Genomic DNA, 16,763 nt, shown 5'->3' with positions numbered 1-16,763 from the left:
GTGAAACATCTCACCAAGGTGACATTCAAAGTTGTTCCCCGCCCTCTTCCCCCCAAAAAGAAACTGATTAACTGTACTTCTGCTCAGATCCTTGCTGGCTCTCCGTGTGACCCCACCACGTCTCATGAAGGCCCTTTCTTGGCGGCACAATGGTGCGCGCACGGGAAGTGTGTGAGCATGTGCCTGGCGTGTTTCCCCGTTTGTTTTCTTTTCCAGCTTTGCTTGCCGGCTGGTGAACTGTTCGGGCCCACAGAGATCTCTAGACCACCAGCTCATGTATTTGAAAGGCATCTGTTTATTTTGAAAATGCAAATGTGGCCTACCTCAAAGACTGGCAGGCAAAAAAAGACCCACTGAGCAAGGGGAGAGGTTTCCAATCTGGAGCCCTGTCCCTCCCTCTCTCACACCGAGATCACTGGCTGTCAGAACCACTTAAACAAGCTCCCGGAATCTGAGCGAAGGGCTCACAATTAAGATGAGCAGGCTCATCTCTCCCAAGATAGTCAGCTCATCCCTCACTTAGTTGAAAGTAATGATGAGGTCATGTTCACAAGGGCTCTGGGCCTTTGGGATGGTGGCTCCTAGGCTGAGGACTGCCTGGAGGAGGGCCCTGTAACTGGGACACCGGCCTCCTAACAGCGGCAGCCCGATCCTGTGGACGGATTCCTGGAGAAAGCTCGGGAAGGTTAATACCCTGACTTTGATCTCTGTCAAGGCATACCAGCAAGAATTAATTTACATTTCAGATGAAAAAGGTTGACAGCATGAAAAGGCATCTTGTTTCTGGTATGTGAATGTGCAGTAATAGATCGGGAATTCTGAAAGGAAGTTCTGAGGAAGCTAAAGGGATAAGCCGTGAGGCTGCTTTTATTGGGAAGGAGATGAAAGGAAAACAAATTTCAATACGCGCTGCTCTGCAGCAACATGTAGGCCAAATGCTTCCTTAATTTCAGGGGCTGCTCTTTTAGAACTATATAACATAGCTTAGCAATACGATTTAAAAAAAAAAAAGACTATAGGCCAAATCCTGAAATATAAACAAACACGTCACACAGGCTCTAAATTTCAAATGAAATGATTTATTGAAAAAAATGATAAAGAATAACCTTAGAAAACCACCAGAAATGGTTGCGCCGTGACAACGTCCCTAAGCTACTTTGCGCAGCCTTCAAAAGTAAGGGAACCCTATGTCTGGGGCTTACTCTACTCCACACGTCCTTGTAGCACGAAGAGGAGCCGTAATAAGAGGATTATGCTTTGGGAAGCACACACCCCAAAACAGAGAAGTTGGAGTGAGTTGCTTTGCTTTTTTGATAAACATACCTTGCCTTCACACCTAAAGATAAGGAAAACGTTCTCAAAAGTAGGCTGCCCATAAAATTGCAAATGTTGTTATCCTATCCGAGTATCTTTACTACTAACAAAACCCGCACCTCAGTTCCTGTCCCTGGTGTTGGCTGAAGGGCAAAGAGACTCCTCCTGCTTTTGCTGTGGCTGCCATGTTCTCCTGACAAGAGGGCGAGGGAGGTGGCATTAGCACCATCCTCAATGACTTCCTGCCGCCCTGGCCCCTGTAGTTAATGGAAGTTCCCTAAGCAGGAATGCTGGCTGCCAGGCTACAGAGGGGGATGCTTGCAAAGCTAAAAAAGAGGAAGCTCCTTAAAGAAATGTGTTCTCTCCAGTCCCATGAAACAAAATCATCTTTCCACCGTACCTGTCCCATTGGTGCTGCATTGAAAAGATGCAGTCCTGACTGTCCTGATATGATGATGAAGTCCACTTGCCTGTTCTTATGCAGTGTTCACTTGGCAATAACTGAGTGCAAAAAGGGAGCCCTCTAAAGATGATTTTCAGAGAGGGAATATTTGATTTATGATCCTACATACCTTATGATCAGTGGATCAACAATATATAAGCTTAAAGTTTATATCTGAAAATATATGTTGGGCTTTGGGCCAAACTGCAAGATCAGTCCAGTATCCTCTCTTAACAAGGGGATTGTGCATGTGTGTGTGTTGGGAAGTGGACAAGTACAGAAAAAAAAATGCCCTGTTATCTTTCTTAAGCTGCAACTAGAATTGCAGTCCTTGTCCTGATGCTTTGAAGCTGTAGAGCTTAGAATTCCCAGGGGATGGTGTTCAAAGTTACACATTTGGATTTAAATGGTACGCTTTCCTCCCCAGTATTTTGGTTTTGAATGAAGACATCAGGTCAGGCCTCTACAGAGCCAGAGAGTTCTGAAGAGTATCCCTGGAGCCAGGTTCTGGGCAGGGACCTTCTCAAAAAGATTGCAGCTGTTTTATTCAAAAGTTGCTTCAAGCGCAGGAGTATCTGAAACCCTATCCCTCTCCCTGCTGCTAAGTCCACTGGACCGGCCCCTTGTCTCTCATTCTGTCTCCAATTTCTTGTGCTCTCAGTGCTCCTGGTGTGCTCCGGGGCCTGTTTCTTCCAGAGCTTCAATTCGGCACATGCAGTTTCAGATGAGAGAGGGAGCCCAGCCTGGCAGTTACCGTGGTTACTGCCAAACGCAGAAGAGCAGCATGACCTGGGGGCTGGGAACCCGAGCTCGCAGGCAGCCCATGCTGAGCCACGTATGCTCACCTCAGCCATGTGCAGGCCTGAGTGCAGGAAACTCGGTTTGCCAAGAAGGTCCCTGAACTATTTTGGAATATAATCAGAGAATTCCAAGGTTGGAAGACCCCTTTCAGACCTTTTGAGTCACTGTTCTTGTTCACAGACGAGGGGCATGTGACTCCAAGAGAGAAAGGGATTGGTTCAGTGGGCGGTATGCAAAGTTGACTCCATCCAAACTGCCTGTGACCAAACGCTGGCTCTGCCACTGACTAGCTGTGTGATCATGGGCAAGCCACTTCACTTCTCTGTGCTTCCGTCTCCCCATCTATAAAATTAGGAACATAAGAGTACTGATTCGGAGCATCTTTAGCCAGGTTTGGCAATGGCCAGAGCTCACTAAGGGTTAGCGCCATCATCATCACCGGTGGGGGGTGTATCAGAGTAAGCACTAGAATCCCCGGCTAGAACTCTTGACTCCTATTCCAAGTGCTCCTGAATTATTAACCTTTCCACTTTTCAAAACTCATATGAACTTAATCACAGAATATTTCCAAGTGGATGCCATGAAAATGATGTTTTAATTACCTGCTTGAATATGAACAGCAGACTCATTCCTTCTGTTGCTTATTTTCTTAAATTTCCTCCGAGCATCATATCCTCTCCAGGCTAAAAATATAAAACCATGTGCAAGGAATGACATTAATTTCAGAACGTGCCAGAGAATTGATATAAGCTGTTCTCCCTCCAATCTATTACCCCTCTCCTCCTCCCTCCTGCTTCCTCATTAAACAAAATAAGCCAAGATACGTGAGCGATGGTGGCGAAGAGAGGCCTCTCTGTACTCTCAGCTTGGCTTCCAAGATGCTCTGAGAAGGAGGTATTTTTGTTCAGGCAGTGAGTTTCCAGAACAATCTGGATCCCACTTATGAATCACTTGGGACCCCTATCCAGGGGAGGTGGGTCCCTGTCACTCCCATCCATGGAAGGAGCTCTGTCTTCAGGACTTGGGAGTGGGAGAGGACTGAACAGCCCGACCCAGTCCATATTTTTTATGGGGAGGAAGGTGTAAACATGAAAGTCAAAGGAGAGAAAAATAAAGAATAATTATTAGTAGCATCACAGTTGTGTGTGGTGAGAAGGAACTATGTGCAGAATTGTGCATGGGGAGAGGAACGGGTTTGATGGAAAGGGAAAGGAAAGGTAAAGGGATGGAGAGAAGAAGAGAAAGAGAGGGAACCCTGGGGGCAGGGAGAGCATGTTGAGTCCCTCAAAGAGGGAACCGGGGCACTGAGCCTCCCACCAGGAGCGTGACCATCTCTCCGGTTTGCTCCCCCAGGGAGCATCCCATGGCTTTCCACGTCACTGAGTGAGGTCATGAAGTCCAGAGTGGACATTATGATTCTGGGTTATAAGAACACAGAGGAAATCACTTGCTATGTTTGAGATCAGGGGCTTTCACAACCACACGATAGCACCAGAGGGCCAATGCCGTTTGTAACACAAGTGACGCACACATGGATGCAAAGAGGCACTGACTGGGCTGGGCGCCTGACAGCCTCGTGACTGACTGGTTCCTTTGGCTGACGAGCTCTGTCTGGGCTAGAAAAGCCTGGATGTGGCAGTCATCATTCTGATGTTGAAAACCCGGTAACGGACGTGAAGTGCACATTATGTCAGCTATCTGGGAGCTGGGGCACATGTCTGGATGATTCAGGTTTTACATCCATCCACCCACTGCACACCGTCTCCATCTTGCCACTCATCATAGTGGGTAGGGATGACTTTTTTGCTTATCCGCAGGTCAAGAACCGTGGTGGTTGTGCTCTCAGCTAGATCCCCAGCACCTAGCACAAGGCCTGGCCTGCAGGAGGTACTCAGTAAATATTTGCTGAAGCAAGGAATAAGGGAAAGAAGAGGGAAGGAAAGGAGGGAGGGAGGGAGGGAGGAGAAGAAACCACTGAGAAAAGCAATGAGTGAGTGGCCTCTAGAACTGAATGAAATGCCATGATTCAGGACCATTTACCTGACTGGATGGCAACGGCCCCCTTCTCTCTCTTCTCTCTGACTTTTTTGTATCTCCTGGCTCCAAGCCATCCCTTGGCATACGCCTGCAGCACAACCACTCTGCCTATGACTTCCCGCAGTAGCAAATTTAACTGCTCAACATGGTAATACTTGAGAAAAACCTGAAATGAGACGTGAGTTTTAGCATTACATATGGGCTCCCAAACAGAAATTCACTCTGCTCCAACATATTCTTAATATAAATATTAAAAGCATCATCAAAATAAAGTTTACAGTGACTTGATTTATGCTAACATTACTGACTTCTTGGAAGCAAATACAATTCCTCTTCTAAGGTCGAGCCAAAGTGTGACTATTGATATAAACAGACGATGAGGTTCACAGGGTTTTAGGAGATCCCACATGTTTTCCTGGCCAGCCTCATTTCTGCCACAAGTTCCATTTTCTCAGCTTGATCTCTGCTCTCTTTCCCCACAGCTCTGATGGAGGTCCCAACCAGAAAAACTGACCCACAGCTGACAGAAGTTTGGAGAGAGTGGGACCTGGGTGACACAGTGATATAACTTCCACCGAGGAGGGGCAGTGTTGTCATCACACTCAGGCTAAGACTGGCTTTATAGAGCAATTCAGAACGGACAGGGAGAAGGTATAGCTCAGCGGTAGAGTGCATGCATGCATGAGGTCCTGGGTTCTATTCCCAGTACCTCCATCAAACAAACAAACAAACCTATTGACCTCCCCCAAACAGACCATAAAAACCTGGGTTTCCACCAGGATGTGATGTTTCCCAAATGAAAAGTTAGACACGATGAGACTACTAATCAGAGTGTTCAGTAAATAACATGAGTCCAAAGAAAAATGGACAAAACTAAAAGATACTCATTCTTGTCACTAATATGACTTGTATATTTGCCTGCGGTGCTGGATCTCATGCTAGAAATGCTAAATGGTTCTCCAACTACATGCAGAACAGGAGGCAAACTCTCCTCCTTTGGTCCCTGAGGTTCCAGGACTCCTGAGCTAAGAACAGCAAAGATCACTGTTAGGTTAGGGTCTTGTTTGCTAAGCTACACAACTTACAGAGCCATTCATGTCATTGGTAAGAGACAAAGGTACACAGCAGAGCATCATGGGGACAATCTAAACAACAAAGAAAGAACTACCTTTGTTTTCCCCAGCAGCCAGTGATCTAATCTGGATTTTTCCAAGATAGCAACACAGCTCTCTTTGCTAGCAAGAAGTGTTTGATGTGTCCTGAAAGCCAAGTAATAATACCTACAAAATAAAAGAGTGAAATAAAGCATTTTTAGTCACCATTTGATTCAGTATAGTCAAATTGCTCTGGGCCCATTCACATGCCTTGATTTTTTTAAAGCAAGTATTTCTTGAGCATCAATAATCGCGTAGTAGGTAGTGGAAGATATACAATTCATGTTTATTGGCTCTTACCTACTTTTATATTTTCTGCTATGTGTATTTTCTTTTAATATTGCTTTATAATTCATATTCAGTGCATACTTGGCATCTTTTGCATGCAAAATCAAGGTATCTAATCCTTTCAGAAACTGAAATTTAGACAGCTCTCCTAGTGAAAGTCATTTTCAATGTTAGTATTACTATCATAAAAATAATTTGTAACCTCATTGTATAAATTTTGACTCTGCTTTGAAAATCCCACCTGAAGCAATGTGTAGATAGCAAAAAAGATCACAGCCTGACACTACTGATTTTGTCTGCTAAACTACATGTCTGTCTCAAGGTGAAGAGTTGTTTTCCTTGAGACAATCACCAAAACCACGTCTGTCATCCTAAATTACTCATTTTAATGAACTTCCGTACTTCCAGATGAGAGTTTCTGGGTAGATACAAAGAACACCACAAAAAGGATTTTTCTCTCCTTTTCTTTCTTCCTTATTCTCTTTCTCCACCCACCGCCCCCCATATATATATACACACACACATACATACATATATGTGTGTGTGTATATCCACATATATGTACATGATGCTGAATATATTATCCTTTTAGAGAAACTTTAGTTTTTCTTTTAAAAACTTTCAAGGATCTCTGCTCTTTGCTACCATCTATAATTAAATTAAACCCCCTGGAAGTTTAAAAATAAACTGAATTTCCTTGTCAGAGGATTTTCCTGCCATTCCTCAAACAAGGCTGATCTGTTATTTTGGAATTACTTTAAAATATAGAGCTCTTTTCACTTTTAATAAAATCACCAAAATATAAAATATGTCCTTCCTCCTGCCAAATATCCCCATGTCTTTCTGTTTATGGAAAAATAAATGTACCCGATTAGCACTTGAGTCACTGAACTTCATCTTTGTGCTACAAGATTTGTTTTATAAGTTAGGATATAATGCTGAATTTGCTGAAAACATTTGCATCCAGAGATCCTGGGAATGTTTCCAAGGCTCTGAGTCTCTGTTGCCACCTTTGAGGAGAAGGAGCAGTGCTCTCTCAGAACCCCTGATTGGTGGCCAGTGCCACACTAGGCCATGTGGCCAACCCAGGAACCTGCTCACAGCAGATATCTTCTGGAGCTAAGTGGGAGGAGGGACAGCCAGGGGTCAGGCTTAGGTCTGGGCAGTTTGTGGCATCGGCACAGATTCTTCAGCCCCAGGTTCTCTAGGACTGTGGTTTCCGTCATGGCTTCTTGGATTTGGCTTTGGCCAAAGCAAAACGATTGTGTCCTGGAGTGCATGGGGATGGTGGGAATAAATGGCAAATCTACATGAAGTGAATGTCTTCGGAAAGCTGAAGTAAAGATAGCCTAAAGTGTAAAAGTCAGATTTCCTACTCTCTTTCCTTTAGGCCTGGCCGCTTACTACATGTGCTCCCTTAATCAGCCAGGCTTGTTCAGGATGACTGCTCAATACTACTTGTGATGAAGTATTTAAAGAGAATCTAATGAATGACCAGCACTGTGCAGGATATGTTCTAGCTCTCCAATCAACGATTTATATTTGTTTTTCGGGCATTGATGGATGGTTCTTAGCAATTTCTAATTTCTAAATAGGCAGGCTGTATCTTGAACTAACATAAATATTAGAAATTAACTCTAATCTTTTGATCCTTCAACCCAAATCTCTTACTAATTTATTATGATGGTAACATTCAAATCTGGCTTTGTTCAGAAAGAGATGGGTAACAGTACTGCAAAGATGTGAAGGTTTTAAAAAATATTAAGGAAACATGTAAGTGATATGTCTACAGTAATCAGGTCAGGTAAGTGTAATGTGTTTCCTCCACAAAGTAATTTTGGATTCTAACAGATACCATGGTTTAAAAAAAAAAAGCACTTTGGCTGAGTTTCTGTGTGTTTCAATATAAGGGCAAAATTGAAAGGAACCAAGATAAAAGGTCTGCCAGCAAGGAGAGCTCTTTGGGGGATTCCACTCCCTTCTAAAAGCAGCTTGATGAGCTAAATAAGCAAGAGATATACAACAGCAAAATAATACATGTAAAGGTTTGTCTTGAGGGTCTGGGCACTTGAGAGCATTGCAAAGACCAGTTCTGCCCTGAGCTGTCTCTTGGAGGTAGAATTCATTTCTCAGATTGGAGTCTGAGCACCGTGTTAAGAGTGAGATGATCTCTGTCTCTAACCGTGGGTAAGTCACTTACCTCTCTGCACCTGAATTCCCACAGGTGGCAACGGAAACCAGATAAATGGTTCTTAACCTTATTTTTTTTTGGAGGCAGGGAAAGACTATGAAAATCTGGTAAAAGCTGTACATACTCTTTCTCAGGAAAATGCTCTTAACACAACACATTGCATACAATGTCAAGGGGTCCACATATCTCCTGTCGGCTCTCCGAGGACCTAGGAGCCATTTCCTGCTTCAGAACTCCATGGAAAGTGATAAATTTCCCAAGGTCTCATTTTATTAAAACATATAAGCTACAAAAATCACAAATATCCAGTTGGAAAATATCTCTATTCAAAAATGTTACTTAGTTTTCTGCCCAAAATGTTTTGTTTTATGGAATGTAAGCATTTCAAGGAAGAGCTTTTAAATATAACAGGCAAAGCAATTTGTAAAGTACTAGTAAAAACAATAGGCAACTAGAGACACATCCTCCTGGAATCAAATGGTAGAATCATGAACTGGAAGGGTTGGTAAGATCCTAGGATATATTAGTTTTCTATTGCTACATAACAAATTACTCCAAACTTTAATGGTTTAAAAAGTAGACATTTATCATCTCAGAGTCAGAGGGTCAGCAATTTAGGAGGCTTTATCTGCGCAATTCTGGCTCAGGATCTTTCATGAGGTTACAGTCTAGGTGTCGGCCAGGCTGAAGGCCGACACCTAAAAGCCTGACTAGGGCTAGAGGATCTGTTTTCAAGATGGTGCATCCCCAAGGCTAATGGTAGAAAGCTTGAGTTCCTTTCTGGATATTGGCAGGATGCCTCTTAGTTCCTTGCCACATGGGCCTCTCCAGAGGACTGAGTATCTCCATAACACAGAAGATGGCTTCCTTCAGAACAAGGGAACCCAGAGAGAGAGCAAGAAGGAATCTGCAATGCCTTTTATGACCAAGGCTTGGAAGTGACACATCATCACTTCTTCTATATTCTTCTATTCATTAAAAGCAAGTCACTAAGTCCAGGCTACATTTAATTTAAGTTCTACCTCTTAAAGGGAGGAGTATCAAATAATTTGTGGACATGTCTTTAAACCACCACAAAAAATCTCTCTAGATCATCAAGTCTTCACTTTATTGATGAAAAAAACTGCTCTTAGTGAGACAGAATGGCTTGTCCAAAGATAACAAATAAATGACAAAGGCTAATATTATTATTTGTCTCTTGACTTCCATGTCATTAATTTTTTTAAAAAAGAATTGATATTAATCTAGCTGTTGAAGTTTAATTTTTGATGTAAGAGGGAAAAACAAAAAAGAGTAAAGGTAAATACTACTTCTTACTAGAAAAGATTGATAAATTTGCCTATATAAAAATAAAATTTTTCTACAGTGGTTTTTTTAAAAAATTACTATTATTATGCTCTCTCTAGGGAGCTCCCAACAAAAGGTATTGCTTGGATTGTAGGCATATCCTCCACCAAATCAATGGTGGTGAATTCCTTAGGCTTACCTTCAAAACCTATTTAACTTATTAATTTGAATAGTACCTTTGATGCAGAAAGGGGTTTTTATTTCTCCTCATTTCTCCCTTCTTGCTCTCACAGTAAAGAAACAGAGACTTTATTAAATACACTAAAGTTGCCCTATGAGACCTGGTCCATCTCAGCAAGGGGAAGGCTTTGGGGTCTCTTTCATGTTCCACTCAGAAAAGTGTGAGGGAATGTATGTCTAAGAAACCATAGTGACCAAATGTTGCCCTTCCAGGTTGGAGCCAGGAACAAAGCCTATCTGATCCCCAAGAATTTCCAGGTTTCCCCCAGAAGATGTAGGACTCTCAAGAGAGGGAAGAGAGGTAGAAAAGACTGAGGTGACTATGGAGAAGGAGTGAAAGGGAAGGTGTCCCTGTACTCTCATTGAGATGGGCTCTGTGTCTACTGAAAGGAAACTTACTTGCAAAAGAAAAGAAATATTTTGAAATTTTGGAATCTGGGTGTTCCTGATTAGCTGTTAGCAAGATTATCTTCTTTATTGTAAAGAGCTAGACTGGAGTTCTTCTAGACCCAATGTGGGCAAAACTGAGGGTTTACTCTTGACCAATCAGACTTCAGACTCTACCACCAAGTGTTGGGAGACAATGTAACCAAGTCAGCTAGAGTATGCAGGACAGAGCACCAGGAGAGAGCTACAGAGAGACAGAGAACCCTAGGGGTCTGTGGAAGGTACCTCAAGTAATAAGTAGCATAGTGATTGGCACAAGCATGGGAGGAAACTACATGGGAGGAAAGCTGGGGAAAGAGCCATTTGAGAAGATTAGAAGCACTAGTCCTGATGTTCATACAAGGCTGGGAATAGTATCTGTTTCTACCAGCCAGACCGGTTAACTTCATAGTCACAGGACAATGCGTACTTAGAAGGATCTTGCTTCAGTAGTGAGGAAATAATAGCTCTAAACATGGCTCTGCTTCTACCTAACAGATCTTAAAAACAAGATCCAAAAGGATGAAACTGTTTCCAAGTAATTTAACTGCATCTCAGAACAAAGCACAAAGATACTTACAGAGATACAAAAATACCCACCATCCAAAAAGATAAAATTGATAATACCTGGCATCCAGTCAAAGATTCTCAGGCATACAGGAAAATATGACCCATAATGAGGAAAAAATCAACTAATCAAAATGGATCCAGAAGTGACACAGATAGTGAAATTAAAAACAGTTATTTTAACTGTATTCCACATGTTCATAAAGTCAATAGAGACACAGAAGATATAAAAAAGACTGAAATAGAATTTTTATATATAAAAACTACAATGTCTGTGATGAAAAATATACAGAATAGAATGAGCAGCAGTTGAGATTGCAGAGAAAAGGATTAGTAAACTTGAAGACATGACAACAGAAACTACACAAAATGAAACACAGAGGGAAAAAAATAAAAAAATGAAAGAGCATCACTGAACTGTGGGACAACTTCAAGCAGCCTTAACACATGTAACTGGAGTCCCTGAAGAGGAGGGAAGACAGAAATATTTGAAGAAATAATGGTTAATATTTTCCAATTTTGATGAAAACTATAATCTAACAGATCTAAGAAGCTCAATAAAGTCCAAGCACACACACAATAAAACCTGAAGAAAACTACTCCAAAGGATATCATACTCGACTTGCTCATCAAAAGTAGTCATAAAGAGAAAATTTTAAAAGCAACCAGAGAAAAAAGACAAGTTATATACAGAGGAACAAAGATAAAAATGATAGTAGAGTCCTCAGCAGAAATAATGCAAATCAGAAGACAACAAAGCAGAATCTTTAAAGTACTGAATTCTACACCCAGTGAAAATATCTTCCAAAAACAAAGGCAAAATAAAGACTTTTTCAGACATGCAAAAGCTGAAAGAAGTCATCACCAGATGACCTCAATTAGAAGAAATGTCAAATGAAGTCCTTCACGAAGAAGGAAAATAACATCAGATGGAAATATGGATCTACATAAAGGAATGAAAAGTACCAGATGGTTTAAGTATGGTAGTAAATATATAAGATGTTTTTCTTATTATTTAAATCTTTGAAAAATACACTTGACTGTTTAACAAAAATAGTAACAATGTATTGTAGAGTTTATTACATACAGATACATGAAATGTATGACAACATAACATAAACAGTGTAAACATAACAATGGCATAAAGGCCAGGAGAAAAGAAGTTGAAGTACCCTATTGTAAGATTCTTACACTATTTGTGAAGTGATATAATATCCTTGAAGTTAGGCTAGGATAAGTTAAAGATGTATACTGTATACTATAAAGCAACTTTTAAAATAATAAAGCTACAGCCAATAAGTCAACAAAGAAGATAAAATTAAATCATACAAAATACTGAATAAATCCAAAAGAATTAGAAGAATAAAAAAAAGGGAACAAAGAGCAGTAGAGGCAAATAGGAAACAGATAGCAAAATGATAGATTGAACCTAGCCATATGAATAATAACGTTAAATGTAAACAGTCAAAACACCCCAACTTAAAGGCAGAAATTTTCAGACTGGATAAAAAAGCAAAGTGGAACCATATGCTGCTTACAAAAAATGCATAAATATAAAGATAAAATAAGTTAAAAGAAGAAGATATACCATGCCAACACTAGTCAAATTAAAACTGGACTGGCTATATTAGTATCAAAGTATTTTTCAGAATAAAAATATATTACTAGGGATAAAGAAGTTTATTTCATCATGATAAAGAGGTCAATTCACAAAAAGAACCTAAAAATTCTAAGCATGTTTGCACTTAATAGCAAAGCTTGAAAATACATGAAGCTAAAAATGTTAAAACTGCAAGGAGAAATAAACAAATACACAATTTTTATAGTCAGAGAATTCAATACCCACTTGCAATAATTGATAGAACAAGTAGGCAAAAAAAAAAAAAATCATCAAGGATATAGAACGTTGGAAAAACCAACCTGACCTAACAGACAATTATAGAACATTCCAGCCAACAATAACAGAAGACAAATTATTTCAGTTACATATGAAACATTTACCACAATAGACCATATTCTGGGCCATAAAATATGACTTAATAAATGAAAAATATTCAAGCCACACAAGGTATGTTCTCTGACCATAGTGGAATTAAGCTAGAAATCAACAAGAAGATACCTGGAAAATTCCCAGATATTTATGAACAGACTTCTAAATAGTCCATATATCAAAGAAATCAAAAGAGAAATTAAATTTGGTCAAATGAAAATGAAAACACAACCTGTCAAAATTTGTGGGATACTGCTAAAGTAGTACTTATAAATGTATACCATTAATCACCTATAATAGAAAAGAAGAATGGTCTCAAGGACATGATCTCAACCTCCACCATAAATTAGAAAGTGAGTGAATTAAATCCAAAGTAACCAGAAAAAAGGAAAAAATAAAGATCATAGTGAAAAATCATTAAAAAAAAAAAAGAGACAATGAATGAAATTAAATGCTGGTTCCTTGGAAAGGTTAATAAAATTGGTAAACTTCTAGCCATATAGATCAGGAAAAGACAAGACGAAAAAAGAAAGAGAGAGAAGAGAAAACAAAACAAACCAAAAGTATGAAATTACTTATATTCTTTATTTTACAGACATTAAACATATAGTAAGGGAATGTTATGAACAACTTTATGCCATGGTAACAAGCTAAAAGAGAAAAAGCATATGGCCTTAATAAATGAGGGAAAGTATTTGACAAAATCCAACATCCAACCATATTTAAAAAAACCAAAACTTTTCAACAGGTTCATACTACAAGGGAACTTCCTCAACCTGAAAAAAATAGTTTCTATGAAAAACCTACAGTTAGTATCATATTTAACAGTGGAAGACAATGATGTTCCCCTAAGATTAGGAACAAGTCAAGGATGTCCTCTATCACCACTTCTACTCAGCACTATAGAGGTTCTAGCCAGTGCATTAAGACAAGAGAAAGAAATAAAAGGTATCCGTATAAGAACGGAATAAGCAGAATTGTCTTTATCTGAAGATGACACAATTGTATATATAGAAAATCCAATAGAATCTACCAAAACATACCAGAACTAAAAAGTGAATTTAGTAACACTGTAGGATAAAGATCAATACCCCCAAATTACTGTATTTCTATACACTACTACAATTGAAAATTGACGCTGAAAAAACAGTCTCATTTATAATATTTTAAAATGTGAAATACAAATGGATAAATCTTGCAATAAATGTGCAAAACCTACAGACTGTAAGTCATAAAACATTGGCTAAGAAAAATTAAAGAAGATCTAAATAGATGGAGAGAGGTACTATGTTTCTGGGTCAGAAGAATTAATATTGTTAAATTTTGACTAAAGCAGGTTACCCTCCATGATATGGTGAGCCTTATCCAATCAGTTGAAAGCCTTAAGAGAAAAGTCTATGGTCCCCCGAGGAGTAAGGAATTCTATCACAGTACTGCCTTTGGACAGAAGACTGCAACATCAACTCCTGCTGGAACTTCTAGCCTAATAGCTGATAGCTAGAATCTGCTTTGCAGATTTCTTACTTGCCAGCCCCCACAATCATATGAGCTAATTCCTTAAAATAAATCAACTTCTCTCTGAGAGAGAGAAATCTCTATGTATGTATGTATATATAAATACACACACACATCCTATTGGTCTGTTTTTCCGGAGAACCCTAATACAGTTCCAGGTCCCCTTTGCTGTTATTTAAACACACTGAATGGAGACAGAGCCAACTTTAGTGAGAAACTTCCTCCAATGTCACTGAAGGCAGAGGTAAGTCTTGTGCAAAACCAAGAGTTGGTAGGTTTCTTTTTTTAGTAATTTCCTTCCCTCTCTATCATTTCTTCTCTCTTTGTCACTGAACTTCCTAAGTTTCCCACAGATGTTGGGTTTCTGTACTGCATACTGGGGGTCCAGGACATCCAAATCCAGCTGCTTCTCCTCGTGTTCACAAACAGATCTTCCCTGTCCTGTGTCAAAACTCTCCGTGCCTGGGCATTGTTGCAGGGCCATCTGTGCAAGGGATTAGTCGGCTCATCTAATAAACATTTAGATCCTGAAGGGAACTTAGAGTCATCAATAAAAATTCCTACTTTTTTTTAGAGAGAAGGCCTGAGAGCCAGAGCAACTGGCTCAAGGTCACAAACTTAGTAAGAAAAAGAGCTGAGGCTTACCCAGGTCTTCTAGTTTCAAGTTCGAGCTTCTTTACACTCATCTAACCTACGTCTACTCTTAGCTCTTAATGTATACACTTGGCAGTATCTCTGACTCTCTAACAGGGACTTTTGATCTGCCAGCACTTTCCAGCTAATTGGAACTTACGAATGTCCATAGCGATCTGGAATATTCGGCTTTTGACTTAGGAGAGGTGTTGATTTCCTATGTTTGAACATCAGCTGTAAGGCACACCTTGACACGTGTGAGAGATTCAAACAATACTCTATTTGGATTAGTGTATCAGTAAGGTGTTGGTGTTTCAATGGAAAATCACATGCATTGTCTTTAGCATGCCCTCTATGGTTATCATATTCTAGCCCTGTTCATCTGTAAGTGATTTTGCAACTCTTTCTAAATTGTAGGTAACTGATAGATACATAAATTCTGTCCATTCTGGTGATTTTAATTTACTTCCTTTCCACTGTGGAAAAACCAGTTTTGTCTCTATTTGCAATTCATCTCATTCCTTTATTTCATCGCAGATCTTGGGTTACTGTTACCACATTTGGATCAGTCGGAAGTCTCCCACAGAAGCAGGAGCACCTGGAAACTCGTGCACATACCTCCCTACTGAATCAGACACTCTGGGGGTGGGGTTCAGCAATCTGTGTTTTACCAGGACAGCCTCATGTGTGAGAAAGCTGAAAGACCACCGACTTCAAGAAACAGAATCCCATGAAAGTGAAGTGACTTGCGTATAGTGACATAGTCTATTAAGGAAAGAAGCTGGCTCTTCTGTCTCTCTGTCATCTTTTCTCTTATTAGGCTCAAATGACTTTCTGGAGCACATCATTCTCCTTTGGGAAGGGCAAGTGTTCAAAATCTATCCTAAAGAAATTCTCACGCATATTTAATATTTAGGATTGTTTATTGAGCCTTGCTGGCAAACAACTGGACACACTGTCAATATCCACCAGGAGAGGAACGGCTAAATAAATATCACAGATTTCAGTGAGGGAGTTAAAAGGAATCTGTCAGAGCTACAGAACAAGAAGGATTTATCTCCAATACATATTGTTAAACAGTAAAGCAAGCTGCCAAGTGGTATAAATTGTGTGATCAAGTTAAGCTAAAAATTTAGGGCTTTTTCCCTTTTTCAATCTCTCTCTCTCCCTGTGTTTGTGTGTGTGCATATATTCGGAAAGGATAAAACTACCCAAAAAGATAATAGTGGCTACTCTAGAAAGGGGCCAGGATTGAGACAGGATGCTGGGAAATGGAATGAGGGCTATACAGATTTTACATAGATTTAAAAATTTTAGAGGAAAAGGTATTCATACATTATTTTTGCAATTAAAAATTAATTTCAAACATTATGTAAAAATTATTACAGTTTAATTACAGTGGGCCCAAATCCTGGTCAAAGTATCATGTATCACTAGTTTGATTAATCTCTCTTGCATCTAAGTAGGAACATCCTCAATCATATGGCAAAGAGCATCAATCCTTTTCCTGTTCCTTGAGGGACACTAAATCTATATCAGTGACCACCCAGATTGTCTACTCAGACACCCCAAATATAGGACAATTATCTGAACAATTCAATCCATGTAAATAATTTTCTCTTATGTAGATAATGGAGGGAACTGAGCTATTTTGGCTTGGATAATTTGATAATTACCTCCAATTGCCCATTTCCTTTTAGTGTGTATAAAAATCCAGATTTAGTTTATTAAGTTCTCTCTCATATTTACCATAAGCCCCTTTATTTTAATTTTTTCCTTTTGTGTTTGGCCTTCAGTTAAGACAGAACAGCTGGTTACCATCTGCTACCAAAAAAAAAAGTCATTATGTCCATTATATCCTTAGGAAGACTCTTCAAA

The 16,763-nt window shown here is 39.7% G+C and overlaps 1 protein-coding gene across 2 annotated transcripts in view; it reads right to left on the bottom strand.

The window, feature by feature from the left end:
* Window positions 1-16,763, bottom strand: part of MYO3B (myosin IIIB) — a 346,597-nt gene that overhangs the window by 111,161 nt on the left and 218,673 nt on the right. For both annotated transcript variants that reach the window (XM_074363854.1, XM_074363855.1), the window contains exons 26-28: window positions 5,763-5,874; window positions 4,598-4,760; window positions 3,160-3,240 (exon numbers count right to left, since the gene is read on the bottom strand). In XM_074363854.1, the coding sequence (XP_074219955.1) occupies window positions 3,160-3,240; window positions 4,598-4,760; window positions 5,763-5,874 (356 nt within the window). The remainder of the gene's footprint in view (window positions 1-3,159; window positions 3,241-4,597; window positions 4,761-5,762; window positions 5,875-16,763) is intronic.

The sequence above is a fragment of the Camelus bactrianus genome, chromosome 5 (genome assembly GCF_048773025.1).
Source record: "Camelus bactrianus isolate YW-2024 breed Bactrian camel chromosome 5, ASM4877302v1, whole genome shotgun sequence".
Classification (NCBI taxonomy): Eukaryota; Metazoa; Chordata; class Mammalia; order Artiodactyla; family Camelidae; genus Camelus; species Camelus bactrianus.
Note: the sequence above shows the minus strand (reverse complement) of the source record. Positions and strands in the feature narration are given on the sequence as shown.